The 27,208-nt window shown below is 35.1% G+C and overlaps 1 protein-coding gene across 1 annotated transcript in view; it reads right to left on the bottom strand.

Annotated features, from left to right (window-relative positions):
• The window catches only part of LOC134853869 (uncharacterized), a 224,251-nt gene that overhangs the window by 8,456 nt on the left and 188,587 nt on the right, over nucleotides 1-27,208 (bottom strand). Inside the window, exons 2-21 of the mRNA XM_063869821.1 lie at nucleotides 24,756-24,795; nucleotides 24,343-24,513; nucleotides 20,420-20,552; nucleotides 18,041-18,091; nucleotides 17,436-17,570; nucleotides 17,028-17,109; nucleotides 16,830-16,905; nucleotides 16,433-16,497; nucleotides 15,422-15,500; nucleotides 10,393-10,517; nucleotides 9,200-9,403; nucleotides 8,663-8,860; nucleotides 6,796-6,911; nucleotides 5,810-5,937; nucleotides 5,220-5,368; nucleotides 4,717-4,800; nucleotides 4,086-4,175; nucleotides 3,535-3,642; nucleotides 2,669-2,821; nucleotides 2,234-2,359 (exon numbers count right to left, since the gene is read on the bottom strand). Of these exons, the coding sequence (XP_063725891.1) occupies nucleotides 2,234-2,359; nucleotides 2,669-2,821; nucleotides 3,535-3,642; nucleotides 4,086-4,175; nucleotides 4,717-4,800; nucleotides 5,220-5,368; nucleotides 5,810-5,937; nucleotides 6,796-6,911; nucleotides 8,663-8,860; nucleotides 9,200-9,403; nucleotides 10,393-10,517; nucleotides 15,422-15,500; nucleotides 16,433-16,497; nucleotides 16,830-16,905; nucleotides 17,028-17,109; nucleotides 17,436-17,570; nucleotides 18,041-18,091; nucleotides 20,420-20,552; nucleotides 24,343-24,513; nucleotides 24,756-24,786 (2,304 nt within the window). The 5' untranslated portion in view covers nucleotides 24,787-24,795. The remainder of the gene's footprint in view (nucleotides 1-2,233; nucleotides 2,360-2,668; nucleotides 2,822-3,534; nucleotides 3,643-4,085; nucleotides 4,176-4,716; nucleotides 4,801-5,219; nucleotides 5,369-5,809; nucleotides 5,938-6,795; nucleotides 6,912-8,662; nucleotides 8,861-9,199; nucleotides 9,404-10,392; nucleotides 10,518-15,421; nucleotides 15,501-16,432; nucleotides 16,498-16,829; nucleotides 16,906-17,027; nucleotides 17,110-17,435; nucleotides 17,571-18,040; nucleotides 18,092-20,419; nucleotides 20,553-24,342; nucleotides 24,514-24,755; nucleotides 24,796-27,208) is intronic.

Raw genomic sequence — 27,208 nt, 5'->3', positions numbered from 1 at the left:
GTTTCTCTTACAATTAACTTAAGAAAACTGGATGAAGAGTAAGGGTCTTTTATTCTGCTTGAAATTTTTTTTTTAAATCTTATTTTCATTCAAATACATTTTTTCATGCCATTCGTAATCCGTTATTGGAGAGCGTAGATTGCATTCTAGTTGCTGAAGGAAATAGAACACAAACTTTTGAAAAACATCTACCGTTAAAACAAAAAGATTTTTCGGAACCTTCGATTTTCGAAGAAAAAACATATAACGTTCAAGTTTTTTAAATTTCAAAAAGACTTTATGAACTAGGTCAAAAAGACAAAACTGGACAAATAGGTATTTACCTATTACGTTGAAAAACAAGAATTTCAAATCCGCTTTCGAACCTTCAAGTCATTCGAATAGGGGCCGTTTCCAGTTTCATAATTCGAGAGCTTAATTGCCTTTCCTTCGGCAAATGAGCTTCAATTGAATTTCAAATTCAAACTGCCAAAAAAGAGATCAAATTTTAGGACATTGCCTGAAAAAAAAACAAAAAAAAACCCACAAGATCCCAATAATGTCTTCACTATGTTCATTGATAACCAACAGCCAAAAAGTTAGGTATTTCTAAGCTAGCTATTCAAATGATGAAGTTTTGAAACAATTCAAGTCATTTCACAGACCGAATCGCTTCGCGAAAAATGAAGTTTACTTTATTCGAGCTATGAAATTTTGAAACATTTCAAGTTATTTCGTAGACGGAATCGGTCTGCTATAAATTAAGCTTTTCGGGGCATACATTGTTAATTTAAGTTGGTTCCTTTCAGACTGAAATGAATCTGTAACCGCAAAATTTTGGGCAAGAAATGGGCAGGTACTCTCTAGCCTTGAAGTAGAATCGAGTTCATCGTTCTTAAACGTTGAGCTGAATGATCGCTCTTAATCATGTCGCCTTACGGCAGCTAAAACATGGCATTGATTTTTCTGTCATTCATTTGATATATAGAATAAATTTGAAAAAATTAAAGAGATGAAAAAAAGACCTGATACCACTACTGCTTAAGCAATATTTCTGCTCGATTTTCACTCATATTTGCATGTCTCTAGTAAATTTTTTAATAGTTGAAAATTTTAGATAAGGAATTAGGCATGCATTAACTTTAGATCATTGACAGCTATCATTTTAACAATCAAAGGCTATTCCCAATTGTAGCTGAATCTCAATTATAACTTGTCTTCGGTTGGCGCGGCACCAGCTAGATCAGTACCCCGATAACTTTACAGAGGCTCAGCAAACAAAATAATATTGCATATTTGCTATATAAAAAATTGATACAAATCATCAAAAAATCTGCCAACATGAAAACAATTCAATATTATTCAGTGAATCAAAAATTTAAGTGATAAAAATGATCCCAAAATAAAATTTGAACAACAATCCATTTTTTGACACTTTGATTCAAAAAACTAAAGTTTGCAAATTAAACTCAAGCGAATTATTCATTTGTCAAAAAGAATAGGTTCAAAGGTTAGCCTTTACAAACGAGCGAAATCATATAAAATCATAATTCCCAAAGCTTCAGTTTTCAATGCTAAATCCAATTTTTTCAAGTCTTATAGAAGGCTTCATTTTCAAGGCTTATACAAACAAGGATAGACGGTTACTGTGCAAGTAGCACAGAATGTACCAACCAGTCTTGAAGATACAAAAAAATCAAAAGTGTTGTTTTTCTGCGCGGTGTCATAAAAAATGGTATGAACGAAAAACTAAAAGTTACGCATAATCGACAATCACAATAAAATAGGCAAAATAGGCAATAAAATAGGCAATAAAATAGGCAAAACCCGCATCCATTTGCATTCACTTTCAAAATGAACACATGTTGTCGCAACAATTGCATCGCAACAATATTTGCGACTTAGGTTGGAAAAAAAAGAAAGTTCATACTATAACACAAGCTATACTTGTGTAATGAGTTTTGAAAAACGCTATACCATTGTGGGGATTGAACCACATGCAACAAGCTTCTAAGTCCACTTTTAAACACAACCGAGCTACTGACGCTTAGCGAACAGAAACACTAGCCACTCATAAAGCGAGAACAAATAGTATTGAACTGTTAATTCTATGCGGTACACGATCCACTAAAACGAGCCTTATTTTACGCGATTTGGATTGAAAAAAGTGGACTCGTAGTATAACACAATGCTCGCAAGCTCGCTGGTGCAATCAGCTTGTTATCGCCGTTTAATTAGTTGGCCAAAAACTAACGTGGCTGATCCTGGGGTCTCTGTTCTTCAGAGTGAGATAGAAGAAGAAGTGCATCACTAGTTCTGCACTGAGACAGTTCTTGCTGAAGGACACATAATCCAACACCAGATTGTCACATTCCTCCGCCTAAACAAAAGAGGGGTCTATCATTCCCATTGAACCCACCTCCCCCTAAGTTTACTAACAAAATACCCATTTGTTAAAGCAAGATTTGCATTAATGTATGTTTTTTCATCTTGGATAAAAATCTTCCGGCTTAATGTGACATAACAATTTATCTGTAAAGATGAAAACTTTGGAAAGTGACAAGAAAAAAAGATTATCTTTTCCTTATTTACCCACAGCAAAAAAAGATGTTTCAAAAAACTTCGTACGAAACCCGCATCCATTCATGCGTAAAAAAGCCATACAAAGAACTCGATTCTGATAACTAACCGGCAGAAAGTCAAATGCGACATGTATGAGCCAGTAGAGGTCATCCAGACTAGTCCACTGGATGGACTTGATCAGCTGGCCCAGATGCACTAGGATCCTCAGAGAAGAGAAGTCCAGGTCACCACTGACACACTGCACCAGGGTCAAAAGTACCTGGAGAGAATCAGAACGGAATAGCAGTGATGCTTATTTCAAAAACAATTTTAAATTAGTTTAAATTTTTACTTAAAATGAAATGTAAAATAAAGAATCCACACATTAACGCCAACAATTTTTAAAACTTGCTTGAACATTTTAATTTTAAATTTTTTTTTCTAAATGGACATCACTGCGGAATAGTAATCGGCGGAGCCATACGTTGTGGTGGATATTTTGGTCTTTGGGTGGCGTCGTTTATAGTTGGAAAAATTGTTTATTATTTATAAAATATATATATATATATATATATATATATATATATATATATTTGACAGTTGAAAAATGGGCGCATGATGAATGTCTTAAAACAGTACCAAACGGGGACACTTTAGATGGCGTAGGTGAAAAAATATTTTCGTGGAAGCGACCAAAAACTATTTATGTGAATAATGTTTCCCCAAGCGAACTCGGTTAAACGATTCAATAGGGGGGGGGGGGATTTTCCACTCGGTTTTTTTTACTTGCTCCACTCAAAAAAACTTAACAACACATCAGCAATAATTTTTCTAACGCATTGTTTCAACTAAGTTTGCCAAATGTATATAATTTTATAATTTCAACCAATCAAAGGGCGCATTTTATTTTCTGCTCTCTTAATTTGATATTTACAAAGTCGGGCGGAATAACTAAAAAGAGCCGAGGCTAGTCGTGTCGTGAGGGTGTCTTACTATGTTATTTGCGGCGAAGTGCTGGAGTGAGCTGAAAAAGTCGAACAGAGTGAAGTGTGCCATTTTGGGGATGAGGAAGCGACTCTCAAACATACTGTACAGACTGTCCTATAACACAACACAAAACAACATCGAATATGGAAAAGCCAGCGCGATAATTTAGAGATAAATTATAGAAAACATCATAGCAAGCCAGGAAACTAAATATTGAGGAAGTGGCGATGGGAGTGGGGGTATATAGCAACAAAGCCCACCCCCCTCCCAAACTTGACCTCTTCACTTACCCAAATGGTTGTTACTCTGGTAAAATTTTATCATCTTACCGACCTTAAAGCTTTGGACTTTTCTAGTTACCTTTTCTCGAAACTGCAGAAAAAATTTTTTAGAAAATTTAGTTTTTCTTTGAAAATGATCTTTTTAAAAAAAATCATTGTGAACCCATGTCCTGTGGATAATTGTATGGGTTCAAGAAGCTGAAGTTGTTTTAAATTAGAGATCCTGAGAGTCTGTCTGAATTTCAGCGGTTTTTATCAAAACAGATGATGACGCACCACAATTGAAGGAATGTTTTCCACGTCCACTGATCTGTCAGTCCACAAAACCTGAGAGAGAAACTGTTCCGCGATACTCACGACGCGCTCCTGAAACAGAAAAGCAACCAAGTGAAGCGAATTACACCACAAATTGAACTGAAGAACAAACATTTATGAATGAGACTAGCCCCCCACCGGCTAACGACATTTTTTATGAGCCCCCGCTCCTGCTCAGTGCAGGACCAACCGTGGGGGAGGGAGATGCCATCCATTTCACCGCAGTCGGTCCCACCATGACGACAACAACGATGCTAACGGCATAAACATTATTGGCTGAAAAATTTCTTCTAGCCAATATCATCGAGAGCGTACAGAACCATCTGCAAAGAACGAATCAAAAACTACCGACCCCCGACAAAAACACCGACGACTGAATTCAAAATTTTATTCAAAATGGGTTATTTTTTATCATATTAACGAATTTAAGTGGTCCACAATTCCATATCTTGAGCTTTAATCGGGGCACCAGAATAAACTAAGCTCGTCGTGCATGAAATACCTAATACTCAATTAGGAACATTGACCCAGTAACGGATTTCAACAATTTCGATGCTAATTAAAAGGCATAACACCTTGGAGAAGGCATCACCTCGGAGATTTGTCGTGGAATAAGGCGTAGAGACCCACTAGTACGCTGTCTGAAGTCAGCCCAGATCCTCTCAAATTGTTCCGGCTGAAGAAAAAGACACTATGAAAGCTGCTTTCAAATTTCTATGTCACTTTCCTTCGGCAAAATTTTTTTTCCGTTTCTGATAAAAAGGATTTCTGATAATAGGACTCTATAGGTAATCCTATGTTACTTTCATGAAAACTGATAACATCAAAAGGGTTGATATAAATTGCTTTAAATAAATACAACTCGCCTTTAAAGACATCGAAATTCTGGTTATGCAGTTTTAAAACGAGCGTAGAAAAGGAAGGAAAACATCCCACATAATTATTTAATTCTCTGAAGAAAGAATGATAAACAAAAAATCTAGCATCAAAATCTATCGTGAGAGCTTCCCTTATGAACTTAGCAAACTGAAGCAACAAAAAAAAAACACATTTTCCTGTAAAAAGTCAGTTTTTTTATTCAATCGAAGTTCTCACCAGTTTTTGGGTGATGGGCGCCAGTCCCTCTTGTATGTCTCTGATTCGTGAGAAGTAGAGGGCATCGTCCTGCAGCTCCTCGACGTCTGCCTGGGACACCACAGCCACGCCATTGTCTCCCATTGACGCCTTGCTCTGCGACCGAGATCCTAACGAATTTAAACTCTTTTCCAATGTAGCTCTGCCAGCAAATTAAAAAACCCAACCCCATTATAACGAAACTCTTCTCTTGCGGACGATGATTTTTTTAGCAAGCTGAGATAGCAGGTCTTTTTGAAATAATCTTAACTATATCAGTCGAAAAAGCCGACACCACAATCTCGACTTTTATATTTGATTTTCATGCTCTCAAAAATTGGTTAACTCTTGCTCTTTTTAACTGTGAATGTCCAGGACCAAAAAACATCGAAACAGTTCCATTAATGTTCAAATTATCAGCAGATATCATGTAATGTAAAGTTATAATTCAATAACCTTGTTTGCAAAGATATCAGTATTTTCAATTGAACAAGCAATAGGCGCACAAATAGTTTTAAAGTATATCTTGAAAAAAATCTCAGCAGAAAGAACTTCAAACTGTTTCTACTTACCGCCTTCCGACCCATCCACTTTAGTAGCCTCAGTCTGCTCTTCTTGAGGAGGAATCTTTTTGTCTCCAGTTGTATTCTGCTGTGCGGCCTGCTTCAACTGTTTGCTGAACAGTGCTTCAATTTCACGGCTACAACAAAAAAGGCTCTTTTTCCTTCCCCTTTCTGCGGATTTTAGAGAGTAATTAAACCAGCCGAAGTACAATCCAACCGAAAATGCCCGGAGTATATAAGCCAGCCCAAAACTTACAACATATGAGTGAACTTGCTTAACTTTCGTAACTGTTACATAATTGTTACATAACTCTCACGTGTTTTCGACTAGTTGATACTTCGGATGGTTTTTACTTGGGCTGGTTTATATATCACCGAATTTTTACCAATAATTTTTCTGTTCACATTATCTCATAATTGGCACGTGAACTGATATGGCCATGACACGCTTATTTGGTCTTCATACTTAACCTTGTAACACCCCTCGTTACATCACAAAATTGATGCTTGTGTGAGGTGGGGAAGGGTGGGGAGAAAAAGAACCCATCCAACAAAATTACAGGAATCAAAAGTGTTATCAGTATTATTGCATGACACCAGTTTTTAGCCTACCAACACTCATTTTTTCTGAAGGCGCCAAAATTTACTAAAATTCAGAGTGAGGAGCGCGCCAAAGGGTCAGAAAACCACCCCCCCCCCCCCCCTTGAACGTTCCTGAGCACGCCACTGGCAGCATTCAAACTCGAATATTGCAAATAGACACTGAGAACTGATTCTTGAAACAAATACAGTGGTTAATATTAGTGACATCGCAACTTGATCGGTAAAAAAATAAACTTTTTTGGTTAATTATTTAATTATATTACTTAGACGGTTTTTACGTGCTGAAATGAGTGAAAAAATTGAATTCTGACGTCAAAATGAGCAATTTTATGTAAATATTTATAGTTCAAAATGGTTGATTGGCAGAAATTGATTTCACGTTAAAAACTGACTCGTCCAATTTCTTCTGCAGTTTGAGTTTCGGTCTGGATATGCGCAGCATGTGAGTGTTCGGAGGCAGGTCCACTACCCAATCCTGTCTCGCCACTTTGTGAGGACAGATCATCGTCTAAACAGATTACACTACATACATTAGCAAGAATAGCACAGAAGTTTCCGACCACCGTGCTTTAAGAAAAAGTTTCGAAAAATTTTTTTTCTCGATCTTCTGTGGTTTTTTGAGCGTTTACAGAAGAAGGGGCAAAAAGATGCTCGGACACTTAAAGCTGGATTCATTTAACTACAGTTCTTCACCAAAAACCACTAAAAAAACGAAAGCTAAATTTTTGCTTGATCGAAAAAAAACTTTTAAGCAACTGTTACTGTTTTAAGCAGCAAACTTAAATCATGCAGTAAAATAAAATGTTTCACTCTATGTATTTGCTTGCTGTACTCGCTGTAATTGGACTAAAAATCAGTTTTTTGTCGACACTTAGGAACCTTTTTGGGATTTTTCCTAAATCAATCCAATCACGCTTCGCGCCAATTACAATGCCAAACAAAGGAAGCTTTTCAGCTACCGGTCAAAAAATGAGTAGAAAGCCATTAATAATTCGTTTAAAAAATTGAATAAAAAATGTTGATAAAACTACATATACAAAAATTGCTAACACTTGTCTCGGAAGATGTTCGATTTGAGAAAAAACAAAGGCCGAAAAACAGAATCGTAATCGTTAAAACAGCTTTCAGAAACATATAGTAGCAATAAAGCGAATAAAACTGTGGTGAGCGCCAGTTGAGGCGAACTCAATTTTTTTAAATTAGCGTCACAAATCGAGATTTCTCGCTTATAACGTTAAGATTTTGATGAGTCATGTTAACTGAAATTCGAAACCTACCCAATTTCGGTCGAGACGGTCGATACATACCAATCATTGGTCGAAACAAACCAAAATTTGGTCGAGAATTTGAATCTCGCTTGAATCGAGCACATTTTTTTTCGATCTAGACGCTCATTCGAAAAAAATCTCTGACGCTCATTACCCGTTTTTTTTTTACTATTAGTGGTGATTTAAATTAATCGGACAAAAGGAGCGAAATTTGAAATTTCACACGCGTTTTTCTCAAGATGGGTTGTGATGTAAAAAAAAGGAACCGAACAAAACTTTATCACAATTTCTCAATTTTAAATGATCAAGAGTTACGTTGAAACTGCCTATTTAGTTGATGAAGAATTCATAAATCTCTTTGTGAGAATACATTTTTGTCTGATAGCCAAAAAAGGTGATTTGTACTACCTAAAAAATAAAATCTGTGGCTAAAAACAGAATTCAAATGTTTTACGCACATTTTTCAAAGTTTCATTCTTCTAAAACTTTGTTGAGCTATGTAAGAGTCTTCTTTCGATATAATTTTTTCATCAATTACCTCGGTAGTTTCAACGTAATTCTTGATTACTAAAAAAGCCCAAATGATCCATTTTTGGAATGAAATTTTGTTTGAGAATTTCGGGAAAAAAAGTGCACCATGTTAATCTGTTGAAATTTTAAGCACCCCTTTTTCGTATGATCCTAGCCCAAAAAAAATGCGTTTGAAAATCCAAATTTAGTCCGGTTAACTCGAATCAGAACAGTAATTAAAAAGCTAATGCTATCAAACTAATGAGTAGCAAAAAGTTCGGCCAGACACAATCAATTTAAGAAAGCAGTTGACCAATTTTAGAAAAAAATTTCAGGCAAAAGCCTACTTTTCAGAGTAAATCTGTGTCTCAAGGTTAATTGAAACATCAAAAAATTGCATGCTAAACTGTACAAAAGAAAAGATTGCTCTTTTAAACTAATTATGCAACACTATTTTTAACTCTATTTTCAAGACACTTACCGTGGTTCCACAAGAGTTGCAGAGTGAGTTCTGCGGCAGTTCGTAGAAGGTCTTGCCTCTGTTGTTTGAGAAGTAGATGATGGAAGAGTACTTGCTCGTGATCTGCTCTTGGGCGTCCAGCTTATCAAACACGGTTTCCATTGCCTCCCTCTGAGCAGCCGTCATGGGAGCCTCCTTGTCTTTGTCCTCAGATCCTTTCTGCAGTTTTTTGAAAAATGAACCCAACAAATATAAGGAAAAACGTCATAATTTAAGCGGGGAACAGAACCACATTAATTGAAATTTCGGGAAAACTTTTTAGGTCATAAAGAATGATGACTGGTACTATTTCGTTTCGAAAACACTATGATAAAAGGGCAGTAAGTTGAACAATGTCGGTTTTTATAGAATTGCGGCATGAAAATGCATAAACTAAATAAATATTTCGAAATTTTTCGAATTTTCTATAAATACAAAAAATTGATTTAACTTTTTTGAGTTTCTTGAGCCTAAATTGAAGCTAGTTGCCAGCAATTGAGTATGTGTATAAATATTTACCTTTTCTTGTTTATTTGGCCCGCCCTTTTTGTCCTGTTTGCCCCCTCCCCCTCCGGCTGGGGCCAGATCCCTGGCCTTCTCCTCCTCCTCTAACTTGATCCTGTCTCTGTTCACTTCCAGGTTCTCCCGATGGATGCTCAACATCTCCAACTCCGCCTCCACGTCTTCGATAGTTCGACGGAATACACGCTGCTTCTCCGCTAACTTCAAACGAGAAAAAGTCTGTTTAAAAACACTGAATTTATAAATGCTTTAGTTTTTTTTGACAGCAACGCTTGATCAATAAAGGGCAACTGAAACCTCTTAATAATTTTGACAATTTCCAGAAACGAATACGTAGTAAATTTGGCTGGTTGCTTAATGCATGTGATAAATGTAAGATTTAAAATGATGCAGTTCAATTTTTGATTTATGATCTATCGGCTTATCAATTTTAGGTACATAAGGGAGAGTTCAGTTCGTAGGGGTCAAGTGAGGTATCAGATTAAAGCTCACTTAGTCCGGATTCGGTTCGGATTCCATAAACAAGACTTCAAACAATGTATCAAGTGTCGAGAAAAACTGGTCTACATTTTCACATTGTCCAAAATAAATCACACGAATATTGTGAATGACACCATGAGAGACTGAACTCACAATTTATATATACTGCAAATTTCAAAGTATTTAAGCTATTATGACTTGTCAATATGTCATTATTGCAGTTTTTTTTATCTATTTCAATCGCTTTCTACTGGAAAAACTACAGAAAACTTGAATCTTATTTTTGCGTAAAAACGTTTTTCAGCTTTAAAAAAATTCTATTTTTAAATATATGTGTTTCAATCATTGAGGTCAGTACATTATCTGCTACTTACACAGCAAGCGACTATCCAACGCAATGTAGTACACTTTAACTTATTACCTTTTTCGATTGTATTCAGTTTTAATTATTCGTCTTTGTATGTGATAAAGATACAAAGTTCCGCTTAGTCATATCATATCTCTTTAACTATTCTCCCCCTTTTTTGCAAAACAGGGAAATTCGCTAAGAGGCACAAAATTCAGATGTGCTTAACCCTTGAATTAATTATTTATTGGGGTGGCCATTCGTTACTAGGTACCCTAGGGGGGGATTGTTAAAGAGATCCGTCAAATCTTGTCTTGAAACGAGAGTGCTTTCAGATGTCGAAGGACAGGATGAGAAACCTGACCTCGGTGTCGACCTCTGCTAGGAACTTCTCGTCCTTCTCGTAGCTGCCTTTATTGTCTCTGAAATTCTTGGCTAGATTTGCACTCTCCATTTTCTCCCTGTACTTTTCCATGTGCTGGTCAAACTCTGAAATACAAAACTCGATCCTAATTTTTTTTTGTTTTTTTTTTGGGTCAATGGAGGTGCATCCAAGAAACATTTGAAAAAAATTTAAACTAAAGAATTCTGACGACTGCTCTGAAATTCCGAATAAACTATCTGAGATCTTCTCGAGTTGTTGCGGGATCTATCTACACTACAACATTCAACCAGAATATTATCAGAAACAAATCCGATCCCAGTTATAATTACTAGCATAAATAAAAAAGAAACTTTAATTTTACCAAAACTCAATAACTGATCCCAATGAGAGCAAGGTGCTTCAAAAAACTAATTGAAGAAGAAAGAACAAAAAAATATTAGTAAAAACAAGCAAACAAAAATAAACACCGACATTAAAACAGAAAAAAAATATAAGACACAAGCAAAAAATGGCACTCAATTGCTTTGAATTGAATATATTATTATATGAAAAAACTTTTTGAAAAATAGCAAGTAAAAATAGTTGACACAAAGGCGCTGCAAGCTGCAATTTCTTTGTCCGCAAAAACCAGTCTCTGCTCTCGAAAAATATTTGATACAGGAGGCATTATTTGAAGCAGCTTCAAAGCTATTGATGCCTTTTGCCCAAATTAAAAACTAAATTTAACATTCGATCATTTTGTTAAGCAATAAGGGTTCTAAACTGCTAATTTGGACCTACGCTTCCAGCCTTGAAAAAGTTGATGTTGCGAGAACCCGACAAAAAGCAGCTCTGTAAAAAGAATTTAGAAAAGGAGAAATAAGCCTCATAAGTAAAACTTTTGCCACGTGTCGGATTCGAAACTTTGACCTCGAGATTTGGAGTTTCACGCTCTCGCAATTGTCCCACTAGCTCTTCAAAGGTTAGGAATACTAGTAACAATTTTTTCTAGATCACTTATGATTGCAGTATTGCCGAAAATGTTTTTAATATAATAGTACATTGATCGTTCTTTTTTTTATTAGTCACCAACGAGGCAGCAAAAGATGCTAATAAACTGCCAATACCATGCTGCAAAAATAACACAAAAAACTGAAAAAACTATTTAACCATTTCTAATTGCCATTTAGGTAGAAAAAAGCACAGTGAATAGAACATGAGACGGATATAGCTAAGTTTTTTTCGGAAAAGAAGAAAATTCAATTTCACAAAAACAGTCGAGAACTACAATTACTGGCATTAAAAAGGATGCTATAAGTTAGACGCCAATTGAGCCAAATTAATTCAGATTCGCTTCAGGGTAGTCAAATATTCAAGTCATCGCTCTGATGCGAGAAGTCTTGCCCGAGTTGACCAAAACTTCGCATCACTTGCGATAAAGCACCAACATAAATTTTCGTATGTGAAGGAAAAACTTCGTATGTCACGAAGAACCTGTCTGATATTGAATGAATTTACTATGCTAATGCGGAACGAAAAATGTGATTTCAAAAAATTGGATTTGCCGAAAACCATAGTTGTTTCTCTAACTACTAAAATAAGTGAGAAGAGTAAAAAAAAATTTGGGATATTCATTTCTACCGAGGAGATAAAATTTCTATTATCAAAAATAAAAAATTCATGGTTTCTGCAGGAACAGTTATCGCAACCCGTTTTTCAATTGAACTATTCATTTCAGATTTGATTTTGTATATTAATGGAAAATTGAAAAAATTTCTAAAATCGGTCAAGAGTTCTAGAAAAAGGGTCAAAAAAACTTTCCAAAATTAATAACTTTGTTCTTCAAAAAGCAGAAAATATTCCCAAAACCGAGTTTCTCGATTGAACAGAACCTGATAATTGGCACGGTAGTTTTCGCGTAAAGTCAAAAAATTTCCAAACAACTGTTAGCTTCAATTCTTTGATTTGTTGGAAGGCCATAACTTTTTTCTTTTAACAACCTGTTGCTTCGATTAAATCTATGATATCAGTTTTGGCATGATAGCAAGCAATAAAAGTCCAAAAAACGGTCAACAAATAAAAAATTTGACCTTTCCGAGAACCATGGCTTTTTACTTGAAACAATAGGACGTAGCCGCTTATGGAGAACGGATTCACGCAACCTGTAGTTTCCATGCAAACCAAAATGTCAGATTTGGGAGGGTAGCTTTCGAGAAAAATCAAAAAATTAAAAAAAAAACGCTCAAAAGATCTAAATTAGACTTTTCCGAGGGCCATTACCTTTGGTGTCAGAAAAATTTGGGCGTGGGAGCATAGAAAATGAGCTTCCCGCATCCCGTTCTTTGAACTGAACCTAAAACCTCAAATATGGCAGGGTAGTTTTCGAGAAAATTCAAAAAAATTTAAAATACTGTCAAAAAAATAAAAAATTTGGCTTTTCCGAGGGTGATAACTTTATATGTAAAAAACTTTGTGAGTGACCGCTAATGCAGGTGAGCTTCCCAATAACCATTAACTCCATTGAGCCCAAAATTTCAGATTTGAGAGGATAGCTCTCGAGAAAAGTCATAAACTTATTAAAAAAGGTCAAAAAATCAAGGGAGCTTTTTCAGGGAGCTTTTTGAAACCTTTTTATTCATTGAATCCAAAAATTCAGATTTGAAAGGGACAGTTCTCGAAAAAAAATCAAAAATATGAGTCAAATATTCCCACACAGACTTTTTCAAAGGCTGTAGACAAAGGGGTCAAGTAAAAAGAGATTCTAAGGGAGTATGCAGACACACAAAAGAGTGGGCAATCTTTCAATTGATAACCTTTTTTGAAAATCAGTCCAAGAAAAACTAAAATTTTTCCGATGTTTGGAAACAACTTTCCATAACAAAAAAAAGAACTTTTAACAAACCGATTGGTAAACATACAACTAAACTGAAAAGTGCGGAGGGGAGTATTTAAATTGTGTTTCCCTTGAAACAACCCAAAATTAGATCATTAATACGATAAAACATAGGCCGAAAAAATTTGGGCCGAGGAATTTTGTCAGCGAATCACAAAAAAAAGACAGAAATACGAAGTCAAGACAAATAAAATTATAAATTTTAGTAAATAAAACAATAAAAGCAACATTAAAAAACATGCGCGCAGCAAAAAAAAGATTTTAAGATGTGACAACTACGCCGACAACAGATAAGCTGACAAACAGTTGACCAACAATTTTTATTTATAACAGAACATTTCTAATTTAAAAAAAGGGGTCCTGGTCAGATTCGAACCCAGGACCTTTGCTGTCCCACGGATATTCGTTACCGCCACGGTAATTTGGCCAGGAACACATAGAAGTTTGAATTTATTATGAATCTTTAAGTAATTCTGTTAAACAAGTTGTTAACCCGAAAAAAGTCTATATTCCGGTTTTATAACGGTCGCTAAAGGCAAGCGTAACAATACAATTCTATACGTACACAAAACTGTATGAAATCTCTATGATAAGCATTTTTGTGCATATGAAAATTGTATGACAAGTATTTTTGGGTGACATTTTTTTAAGATTCTTTTCGTGCGTAAGCGATCACAAGTGACAAAGATCTTGGTTTACTCAAAGCTATAGTCACCAAGAGTTGAACGCTCTTGCACTTACAAGGCATAGGAAACAAACGGAATTGTCTTAGAGTTGTCTTACAAAAATGATATATCGAAAGTAACAAACTTAAAACATGAAAAAATTCGAAGTTTTAATTAATCAGGCATTGATCATGGCATAAATAAACATGCCATACAAAATAAATGGGCGTTTTGAAGATTTCGAAAAAAATTATCCGACAAAAACAAAAAAACAATCTTGCATCCAGGACCACCTTCTGCACACAAAAAATCAAAATTTGCAGGCAAAAAAAATTGTGGAACACGTTTGTTTGAGTACAAAGTTCGTTTTGCGGTTAAAAAATGAAGAAATTTTGGTTGTCGCCATCAAAAAATGCCTTCCATAAAATTTCCATATATGAGAATAGTATGACAAGCTTTTTTCCAGACAATCAAATTTTTCGACGTTCATTAAAATTCACTGCTTCGTCTGCCATTTATTCTTACATTTTCGACGATTTTTTCCATAGACTTGATGTATGGAATTGCATGATAAACTTTTTCGGTGTATGGAATTGTAGGGTAAGTATTTTCGATGTAGGCAGGTCAACCCGGGTGGTTACTTTGAATCAATTTGGTCAGAAATTTTTTGGGGATAAAATTTTGGGCAAACTTCAGCTGGAGACATTTTTTCTTCAGAATTCTTCAGCATTAAAAAGCCATTCATTTTAAATTTGGAGTTGCGTTCATCAATATCGTCAACTCACGACGTTTCAAAAGATCCTCCATGTATTATAATTTTTTATACAGAGGGGAAGCTGCGCTTCGCAATCAATTGCGAGAACACGACAAAAAGCAGCTTTATAAAGCTAAAAGAAAAAATAGAAATAAGCCTCGAATTAGCATAACTTCGCATCGTATCGGATTCTCACTCGGCCATGAACACTTAACAACCCACAAACAATAGTCCCACATAAAGCAGCTGCATATGGTAATAAATTTCTAATGCTATGCAGCAAAAGTGGCAACAAATACAAAAAGACATATTTTGGTAGGTAATAATTTAGAATATAAAAAATTGAAGGCATCCACGCTATTTTTGCATGTAATATAATCGAAAGCATATAACCAAATTATGTATAAGTTAAGCATTTCAAAAATATTGCAAGATATATTGAGTTGAACTAGAATGCTAATCGAACTACCATCAACTGTGTTAATTTATAAGCGCCTTATGTTAGTAAAAAGAATAGTCGTACTATAACACTACCTCACTTAAGCTCGCAAGTGTAATACAAGAAATAGAAAAATTAAATCTAAACATCAGCTTTGCTTTGTTTGCGCAAGATTTAACCAGCATGCATTCTAACCAGAATTCAAGCATGCTCGTATTATTGTAAATTGTTTTATTTATAATATTAGCCTACAATGAGTATATAAAATAGAGATTTACCCTCAATTAAGGAGTTCTGTACAGTCAGTAGCTGGCGCTCTAGAGCCTGACACGATTTTAGGTCAACCAACACACTATTCTAAACAAGAAACATTGTTTTAATTGCCGGTTAGCGGTACTAGTTTACTTGTTTGGTCCCCGTAAGAAAACTAATTTAGATGAATGGCCCCGCCCATTTCCGAAAAACAAAAGCAAGCGCGGGATTCGTTCGTGCCTTCTAACTTACTGTGATATAGAGATAGGCATCGCAGCATTTTGACCAGAAACGAGTAAACTAGTTCACGGTTAGCCATTATGAACTTTAATTAGTTGAAAACCGCTTTCGAATTAATATTTCGATACAAAAAAAACTAAGATAACACAATAGAAAAAATATAGAAAGACAACAAAATCAATGTCCATTAACACACTGATTACGCTATTCTAGTAATTCATTCATAAATCAATATAGATATCATTGAAAAACTTCCTCGTAAAGAAAACGATGAGGGCTATTCTCATGGACGAATTACCGAAGGACTCATGCGCGAAGGGTCGAAAACAAAAACAGTCGAAAGTCAATTATTACACAGAGGCGAAGCTTCGCAAACACTAGCGAGAACACGACAAAAAAGCGCCTCTAAAGAATGCAATGAGAAAAAGTAGAAATAAGCCTCCAATTAGAAATTCGGCTGTCTGAGCTTCGAACCTACGACCTTACAATTAAGAGTCTCACACCCTAGCCACCCAGCCACAGAAGCTTAATAGGTAATTGCCAAACTCTAGTGACAAATAAATCAGAGAACTGAAATCTGATTGGCTGATTTTGATTTTCGTCATTCGCCTTTGAGTGATTCCACATAAAAGATATCTAGCAATAAAGGTATGAGGCAACTAAATTTCTAAACAGAATATTTCTAAAAAATAATATCCTAAGAAACCAGTTAGAAAATACTTGGAAACAATTAGAAATTAGCGAGAGAGCCGATTGAGCAGTCAGTTAGCTATTAGTTTGAACAGCGTTTTGTTTACTTTGTTCGAAGCGGGCACGATTTGGGCGGGCATCTTGTTTATCTGCATTTCCTCTGCTATGAAATCTGAAGGCGAAAGAAAAAAAATCAGATATTTGGTTAGCTTTTTTTTCCTATTTTCTAAGGTTTCAGCAATTACCATTGAAAATGTTTTATGTTTTTGTCACTCCCAAATAACACTGGTACGTTGAAGAAAGAAGATTTTGATTCAGTCAAGGCGAAATTATCTGTCCAAGGCAAAACTTTCACTTTTTTATTTGTTAAATCAGGGCAAAATTTCAACTATCTTTTTGGCAATTATGTGCATTTGCCGTTTTTAATTAATTTTCAACACTATTTTTATGGTGTCAGAATTTTCGTACTTTCTGCATAATAACGGTAACTCAAGTTAAACTTACCATTGTCTAGTTCATTGTAGAGAGTCTCGAACTTTTCAATTCTTTCCAGCTCCATAGATGTCGAATTCAGTTCACTCTAAAATATCAAATAAGATCACATTTCGAAACAAAAATGAACCAGCTTTGTTCATCCTTGCTCTTAACTTGAATTTGAACAAAACTTCGACAATTTGAATACGACTCCGACATCAAAATTACCTGCAAATTGAGAATTTCGTCTTCGTAATGTAGATCCGAAATGTCCTTTTGAGAAACAAACTCCTTAAAGCTGGAGTCTAATCTAAAATAAGCGAAGAGGCTTTTCTTAACAATTTTTAACATTCTTAACAATAAGATTTTTAATATAAGGTACTTTCTAAATCTATTTTCATGTTTAGGGGTTTTTCCATATTTGGTGAAATTTTGTCATCGAACTATCCGGGATTCGATTTCGGAATCTTTTTTCCAGCCACAAAAACAGCTCATCATAAGCAATACGTCTTTTTAGCCAGGATCAGCTCTATGATTTTCCCGTTTTTTTTCTTCAAAACAAATATTTATCTTGTCGACTTTCTTTGAGACGGATACAATTTTTTCCAAGCTCTTGATGTAAAATTCAAAGCTTACTTGGTGATGGTATTAGTGAGTTGAACCAGCTTCTGTTCAAGGTCGCTTTTTTCTGCAGATAAGTTGCTGACGTGTTCATTCAAATCTGCAACCTGATTCCGACATCCTTCCAAAATACTCTCTTTCTCAGACAGGCTAAAAAGAGAAGATACATACTTTGAGCGTCTTCAATAAAAAATATCATTATTTTTTCTAAATCAAACACAATCACCCAACCTGTGTCAAAAAATATCTTGCTCAAATACTGTCAAAAGTGAGCTTCGAAAAGCATTCGCCATTAAGAAATAAGTCAAGATAATTTATCCACGCAAGAAAGGACCAATATCCACGCTCATAGCAAAGAACTGCCCTCGTCCCCTGGCTAGGAATTAAATTCATTGTTTTTGGTTAATTTTCTTGGATGGGTACGGTTGCCTGATCCTCGAGTATGGGCCTCGAACCTCTGACCGTTCGATTGAGAAGCAGAGACTTAACCACTTCAGCAGCGTTCCCCAAGTAACTCTTGAAGTTTGATATTTGAAGAGGGATTATCAAAAAAGGTAAGTGTCTCGGGATTCATTAGAATTCTATACCAGCTGTTCAAATTTAGGTCAGATTTGATTCACCTGTCTTGAAGAGATCCAATATAAGACTGAAGAGATTCCGCCTTCTCATCTCTGAAACATCAAAAATACAATTTCACCAAAAGCAGTTTATCATTCAGTGAAATAATTATGATTAGAGCTCCTTGGATTATTAAAGAAAACCGATATCAAACCCCAAAAACATAGCCAATCGAAGATTGGAAAAGAGTAATGAACGCAAGTAAACAAAAAAAATCTCTTTGAATTTTTAGAACAATTTATGATTGGCGCTTTTTTGATAACATGAACCCAACTTGAGAAAACTGGATCAAAAGGTAAAGTTTTTATTCCGCTGGGAAATCTTTAAAAAATTCCACTTTCTTAACTAGAATTCGTTCACGTTTTTTCGCGCCATTTCCACGCTCGTATGTGGAGAGTGCTATTTATATCACTTTCAGCAGATGAATTTCAATTGAACTCAAAAAGTGCATATATACATAAGTGCATCAATATTTTAAGACTTTTTCCTGAAAAAAAAAACAAAAAAATCAGCAAGACCTATTTAAGAGTCTTCACTACGTTAATTACTCTTAATCAAGAAACCGCTAAACTTTTTCAGTAGTGGGGATGCGATATTAAATAGATACTTTTAGTAAGTTTTTTTCAGTTCTTCAGCACCCAGTTTGAAAATACGATAATAGATCGATTCAAGTATCAACTCTATAAGAATGCTCAAATCAGGATGAAGCCATTAACAAAATGGTTCCATGACAATCTACCGGTTTTTGTTTTAAATTTCAAAATGAGAAATGTTAACTTTTTACTTAAAATCCCCCGCAAATCTGATTACAATACTGTTTCATGGTTATTTTAGCCACTCTAACCCAAATGCTGAAGTGATTTTCAAACAGAGAATAAAAAAAACAGCAAAAAAATCCACATTTTTCCATAAAATACTGATCGTATTATTTAGCGCTACTTTTACAATAACCAGTTGCTCTACTTGCTCTAAATTAGTATGACTCTTAGTCTTAACTTCTATTATGTAGGAAACAAACTGTTTTTGTCGAATTCAAGTAATTGCATTTAAAAACTGTTGAAAAACTCACGCAGAAAGGGGATGAGAAACCTCTTTTATTTCCCAAAGTATCATTTCAAGTACAAATGCTACACAGAGGCGAAGCTGAGCTTCGCAACACTTTCGATACAACTTTGATTAAAATGAAACCGAAAAATTTTAAAAAAAAAATTTAAAAAATTGTCAATAAAAAAGCTACCTCAAACAGTTGTTTAACCTCTACGCCAGATGCACCGAATGTTTGATTGAATTTATAAAAACCTTGTAGTAACAAAGCCGAAAACCCCTGAGCAGAAACTTTTCATGCCGAACAAAAAATATTTTAATCTAATTTAAAAACCTTATGTCATTTTTCCCATCAGAGCACATGCAAGCACACAAACTTTCTTTCAATCCCCGAACGATGCAATAAGAGGCCACTAGGTCGATATAAATTAAGCCGAAAATTATTAACTCGATAAAAAGAGAAAAAAATGAAAAAAAAAATTGGGAAATCGAGTTGGTAAAATTACAATCAGTATTAAAAACAAATTTCGTTTCCTTCAGATTTTTAAAATGCTGAAACACTTGAAGCAATTACAACGAAAATTGTTTATAGCAAAAAAACGATTGTTAAATCTGGCAACTAAGCCGACGAAACATAAGCAGACAAATAAGTGTTCTTTTGATCTAAATGTAGAAATTGGTCAAGTTGATATTTTTCAGACAGAATAATTAGGAGCATAAAGAGTCTTTATAAGAGATGAAAATGTTTGTTTTTGGTTGAATAAGAAAAACTACTAAAATATAATTGTTGTACAGTGTGGGAGCAATGAAAACATAGCCAAATGACAGTTGAAAAAAAAGTAATGAACGCAAGGAAAAAGAAAGAAAAACAGACTTTTGCATCAAGCACCCGAAAACTTTCGAATTTTAAATAAAAAATATATGCCCTTAAAACTCTTTGAATTTCACACACAACTTATGATTGGTGTTTTTTTGATGAAATTAACCCAATTCGAGAAAACTGGATCAATAGATAAAGTTTTTATTTTGCTGGGAAATTCAAAAACAGAATTCCAATTTCGAAACTAGAAGTCTATCACGTTTTTTGCGACCTTTACATTTTTGCTGTTCCATTTTTGAGTTTGCCTTCTTTTCAAAAAAGGAAATGAAGTGAACTTGAAAAAAAAACAAAAGTCAAATCGCTAAAAATCAAATTTGAGCGTGAACAGACTGGGAAAAGAGCCTGGGAAAAAAAAACAAAAAAATATCACCAAGACCTAAATAAGAATACTCATTACGTTCATTACTCTTAACAGAACATTTACCTGAGAATTTATGGACCTGAGAATTATGCGTACCTGGATCTGACCAGATTGTGGTAAAGAGTGAAGTACGACTGGTACTGTACAGGGGCGGCTGTTCCTCCTTGCTTCGTGTGGACTGACATCGAAGCATCAGCTGAGACTGTCAACTCCTTACTGAACACGGATTCTAGAAACATTACAATTAAAAGACAGGTGCGGGCAAAAAGACGACAGCTGTTAAGACGACAACCGTTTTCAGAGGACTTCAGGACGACTCTACAAACAATTCCCCACTTGCATTTCTCAGAAAAATAAATCGTTTAATACGAACAGCTCATTTTACATAATTATCAATGCTCATTTGAAATTCTAAAGTTATGTCTTCTTAATGGCCTGTCGTTTTTTTTTACCTAGCACCAGAAAGATATTTAACCTTAGAAGCACCCTAGATACTTCTATATCGAGTCCCACGCCCGGTATTTGTTGTTAGTAGCGAGTTGTCGAATTACGATTGCGCAGCGACAGTTAATTGATTACTGCACAAGAATTCAACAATTCACAGATCGGTTATTCGCCCATCTCTATGATTCCTACTCGCTCCTTGACGGCAAGGAAAAACTCAGCAGCGCCCAAACAACACACATAGACCTTAATAGAGGGTCCCTGCAAAAATTCGAGGAAACCTATAAAAAGACATAAGGCTGTTTACCCTTTTATTCATGCACATATGGTGTTGGTAAAGTTTCATAGAGGAGTGCCTGTAAGTATTACAGATAGGTCCGATATCACACCAATTCTTATCAAACACAACAATTAAGCAAATCAATAGACGCCGATCGGTTGTTTACAAAAAATGGTCTCAAACATAATCAACCTGCGTCATTGCGCGCTTTAATGACTTATTGTATGTTTTAATAGAGAAATTACCAAAGCAATAGCTTGAAACATACAGCACTGTATTTATATTTGGGACCGTTTTAGTTTCTCGGGACCCCTCAATCACAACTGTACCATGGGTCTTAATTTACACACCGAGGCGACGCTGCGCTTCGCTGACACCAGCAAGAACACGAAAAAAAGCAGCTCTATAATAAAGTAAAATACGAAAAAGTAGAAGTAAGACTGAAATTAGTTTAATAAATTCTGCCATAGGACGGATTCCAACCTGCAATCTAAAGATAAAGACTCTCACACCCTAACCTCTCAGCTACGGACGCTTATCAACCGACAAACACTAGCCACAAATAAAGCAGACAACAGATGCTATGAAATTTTTACTCATACAGATCTGATTATAGCAAAAGTGCCAGCAAATGAACCCTTTTATTTCCGAGTTAGCTTGGAAAAGAGAAGGTTCATATTATTACACTACGCTCATGAGCTCGAAGTGTAAAAAATATATATCGTGGTGCTGCGCAAATATCAAATTTTTTTCAAGGCAAACACAATTGGGATTTGCGCCTATAAACACAATTCAAAAATCGATAAACATAGCCAACAGTTGAAAACCAAAAACCAATGAAAGCAAAGAAAAAGAAAAAATCGGACTTGATTTTCAAATTTTTCACGGAAAAAAACGGCCTCAATAACTGTCTTCACTCCGCTCTTTGAAAGTTAATAAAAAAATTCCTATTAAAATAATTTTTCTTATAAACTCTTATCTTGAATTTAAAAAGCAATAGATATGCAAATGCTTTTTAAGCAGATGTAAACAACCGTACTTTTATAGACAAAAACTTCAAAACATAGCCAGCAGACAGTTGGAAAAGAGTCAGTGAGCGCAAGTAAACAAAAAACTGACTTACTTTTTTTAAAAAAAAAACGTGAACTTCAAATTTTTAAGTAGAAAATATATGCCATTCAAGCTCTTTGCACTTCAATAACAATTTATGATTAAAATTTTTGATAAAATTAATTCTATTTGTAAAAACTGGATGAAAAGGTTAAGTTTTTATACCACTGGGAAATCCTTATTTGTTATCGAAATTAGAATTCAAACGCGGTTTTCGTGACCTTGACACTTTTGCTGAACAAAGTGGAGTTTGCCTTCCTTTTAACAAAGGGCATAAACCTCGACTTCAAAAAAAATCAAAAATCAAACCGCGAAAAATCAAATTTGAGCTCAACAAAAATATATCACGACCTAAATAAGACTATTCGCTATATTCATCGACTATGAAAAAACCCCTTAAACTTTTAAAAGAAAAAAATACGTCAACTTATTCTAGGCTTCAGGAATCGGTCCACCGATATCCAGCGTAACTCGCACTTGCTTTTATCACTAAACAACTGATCCGTAGATTATAATGACTTAGCCCATGCACTATTCTTAGGCACCAAGACCCCAATACCTCACTTTGAAAGAACGGTTATAGCTAGATTATGCTGTTGAATATGCATAAACTTTGAACAAAACTTGGCACTAGCATGTGCGATTTTGAGAGAAAAAACTGGACTGATACTATAACACTAAGCTCAGTAAAGTCGGCTGGCTTGAATAGATTCCAAAATTACCAACAAAATTACCAAAAACTTAGAAACAGTTACGCCGCATAGTCCATTTAAATCGCATTCGTTGAAACACATGCAAGCAGAATGAAATGTAATTCAATACTCGATAACAACTTAACAAGGCTCGAATTGGTAACTGTGCGAAAAATATCCTTTTTCGGAACAAAATTAGACGCTTACAACACACCTTCAGTTGTTAGATAGTATAATGCTCAAATAACCATATCAACCTTATCAGAACAATTAATGCCAAAATTGGTCAATTATTTTAGTACCAACTAATTATTCAAGGCCAATGAAGACGATTTGATACAATAGCAAGACTGCTAGCATCATGGGGAATCCCTGAATGTTCCAACTGCTCTTAAACATCTTTAAAGCATTCGTAAGCAATTGAAAATAGCCAATTGAAAAAAGTTGACAGGGCAAAATATCTCGCGTATTATTTTCCCAAAATTAGCCAAATCGGCCATTTTTTTTAACCCCGATAACTTTTCAGAACACAGTCACAGGCAGCGAACAATTTTGAATTTCACCTAAAGGCATCACTGGTTTTCACCTGGTACAAAGACGTTTAAAACTACCTAGTTAAAAAGTCGAAATTGTTCTGGATAACAAAAAACTAGCATGAGCACAAATATTCGCGCACGTTCCTCGAAAGTCGGAACAAAATAGCTCATGGTATTTTAAGTCGCCGAATAGAAAACAATAGCGAATGGTGATTTAAAATTAGTGCAGAAAATATTCGTACTAAAATGGTGCAGTGAAATGGGCAAGTTATATTGAAAAAAGACAAGATAAATAATTATGATAAATACGAAATTCAATCTTAGAAAAACAGACGAGAAACACAAATAGCATCGAGTTGAGTGATTTGTTAAGTCAAGTTCAGTCGTAATTCAGGTTCAAAAAAACTTGCCGTTTGAAGTAAATGTGCCTGAATTTTGCCGTTTGAAGTAAATCTGCGGATAGGATATAGATGACAAAGGATATGACATTGGCTCCCAATATTTCTTTACTATTTCAATATTTTACAAAGTTTTTTACACTTGCGAAAACCAGAGTTATTTTTCTTCTATATAAATTACTCAGCTCGATGCTATACGATCCTATATTAGACATATACATTATTTGTATGAAAACTTGATTACTCAAAAATATGAAAAGAAAATTAAAATTGCAGTCAGATCATTGGAGAATTAAAGGATTATAGTTAGTTTCTATGATTATGCCATTCAGATGTTCTGGCATACGAGATCAAATCCCACCTAAGACTGAACATTTGGCAGCATTAGCATCACCGCCAGCAGCAATACCCCTCCCATACCAGGTAAGAAAATTAGTAATTGATATTTTCAAACTGATTTTTCAGGGATAAAATAAGTACTTGATTTGCAAAAGTTCTTTTTACAAATCAGGGTATTATACAACTATAATTGAGCTAAATAAGAAAAATGGATGCTTACTGTGTAGCTCGGAGAAGATCAACTCAAACAGGGCCTTATGCACTCCCATCTGGGGAATGAGTTCCCTCATCAGCTGAAAAGCGGCCTGCAGTCTCTCCTCGGTAATGACGTCATCACCAGATTTAGCATCACTACTGTTTTCTTTAATCTGCACTTGGTACTCGAGTGAACCTGAAAAACGACAGACCCGTGAAAAAAAAAATTAATCTTGACGGAACTGAAAAAACAATGATTCTGAACTACGAGAAGCTACATTTTAAGAAGCTAAACGAGCAATAAGTTCTTACAACTTCTAAGGGAAAACATCAGAGCTGAAATTTTCAGATGACCAAGAAAGTAACTAGTAATATGTTATAATCAAAAACTCGTACAGTAACAAACTATTGTTGAGAAAATGTGACATTTGACATTACCTGGTATTGTGATTCCGTCACTTAATGCCATTATTGATCTGAAATTAAAACGAAACTGACTCGGCGAGAAGTGTTAATTGAGCTCAAGAGAGGTTTCACAACTCTTGCTAGTCGCAAGCGTAATTAATCATAATGTGCACAAACCCATTTGGGTCATTTTCAACCGTTGTTAAGATGCACCTCTAATGTTTTTCAATTTAGCCGACAAAACTTAGTAATTGCAAATCTAGAAATCCGAATCGTGCAAAAAATGTATATCCTTTTTCGAAAAAAAAGTTACCTACAATACATCATACTCTCCGGTTTTAAATTACACAGAGGCGAAGCGGAGTTTCGCTTACTTGCGATATAACAAACATAAAAAACATAGTTTTCAAAAAAAGAAAGTTGAAATTTTTTTTCTAATGTCTCAAAAAAATTCCTTCTAGGCAGTCTTGCCAAGCAATGCAGTTTAATAAGTATTAACAACAAAAAAAATTTTTGAAGCGGAAACAAAGCCGACAATATTTGAGCAGACACCGGTTGAAATAAAAACAAATTGATTTTATAAAAAAACTTTGAGTCCCACCTGAAAATGCAATGAGCAACACTTGCAAGAGCAATGAAACTTGCCTACAGCACAAACGACCGTGATAAAAAAAAAGCTATGCCGACAAAATTTGAGCAGACAAACACTACTATTTCAATTTTTACCGGTAAAGTTTCCAATTTCATGCATACTGAAAACAAGGTCCGGCCGGGAGTCGAACCCCAGACTTCAGGCTGCACAGTGACCGCTCCTACATCTAGGCCAAGTGGTAGCGAACCTGGAAGTTGGTTAGAATCAATAACAAAGCAAGTTAAATTTCATGCAGATATGTAAGAGTTGTTTAGGAAAAAGACAAGTTACCGATTCCGATACAATTGCACTCGCAAGTGTAAAACAATTGTGGCAGAACTAACGATCACGAGTGACCACATCAGCTGTATCAAAAAACTTTATGCAAAATTGATCAATTATTTTGTACCTTATAATACTACCTCATGAATAAACACAGACGCGAAGCATGAATATTTTCGATACAAAGAACAATAAACATCCAGTAGATATTTAGTAGTTTATGCACAACTCAAATATTTGTTTTAAAAAATGAACTCTATCATTTACACTTGCACTATTTTTCCAGCCAATTTTTTTTATAACTTAATTATTGTAATCAAAACCTCGGCACTCTTTAAAAAATTACTTAAAAGATTTGCATGAATGAGATCAAGCATTGCGATGTTCATTACGGGACCAAATGGTGCAAACATACGTCGACAACAACCTAGTTTAAAACTTCAGGATACTTTTGTCCTGGTTAAACATACGCTGATTCCCCCACTTTGCACTTATATACAGAAAAACAAGACTGCTCGTTTCAGGACAAACTCCTGAATGTTCCGCTTGCCCTTTCATTGGTCTCGAATAAGTTTTGGTAGATTATATATGGGCAAAACTATGAATTTTAGATATACAATGTCAAAAATTAAGTGTTGCAATTTGAGTCGTGTATTGAGTTAATATAACCAATTAGCTGCTTCAATTCAATTTAGAACCATTTTGTAGTGCTAGATAATAAAACAAGCTGTTTTAAACATACTAATGGCAGGTTACCATAGTGGTGTGCACACTCGGCTGGCAGCATTCAGATCAAAAGATCGATCCCCTGAGGATCCAGAGTTTTGTAAAAGTGGTCTGAAAAAACCACCCCGAAAATCGGAACAGTAAGATAAGAGTGACTTCATAATGAATTAAAACACAGCGCGAATGTCAACTTTCAAAAAGAAAATAATCTAAATAAACTAAAAAAAATTCATATTTTGTCAATTAGAACAAATTATCGAAACGGGCTCTTTTTCCTTTTCTCTTAACTGCAAAACTTTACGGTCCTTTTCCAGTTCCTCGCTCCCTTTGCTTTTTTCTGTAATTGAAAGTTTTTTATAAACTGCCATAAAACGTGTTAGCGTGGGCAAGTGAACAAATTTTAACATTTATTACATGCAAATTGCCATGTGAACTATTTTTGAACAATTTTATTTTGTAACTTTACGAGAGGGGTGGGAAACTTGAAAAGAGCCAAAATTTTAAGCAAACTTGCCGTTCACATTGTCCGATAGTTAACAATCATTGGCAAGCAGAATAATTAGGCCATGATAAACATATTTGGTGTGCATATTTGACCTTGGAAAACCCCTCGTTCCACCATAAAAATAATGCTTATGTGAGGTGGGGGAAAGTAAAAAGAGCCTCGAAATGGTATTCACCACCAAAAGCTGCTGAAGAAAAGCGTGTTGTGGTGTTTTGAGGGTTCATATCACACGTGCGCTGCAATTTACTCGGTGAACTTGTCTAAGCTAACCAAAGCCCAGACGCCTTCAAACTATTACGAGCCAAAGCTATGGTTGAATAAATTTGACAAGAATAATTTTCA

Source organism: Symsagittifera roscoffensis, chromosome 9 (genome assembly GCF_963678635.1).
Source record: "Symsagittifera roscoffensis chromosome 9, txSymRosc1.1, whole genome shotgun sequence".
NCBI classification, from domain to species: domain Eukaryota; kingdom Metazoa; phylum Xenacoelomorpha; order Acoela; family Convolutidae; genus Symsagittifera; species Symsagittifera roscoffensis.
This window is presented reverse-complemented; position numbering and strand designations above follow the sequence as displayed.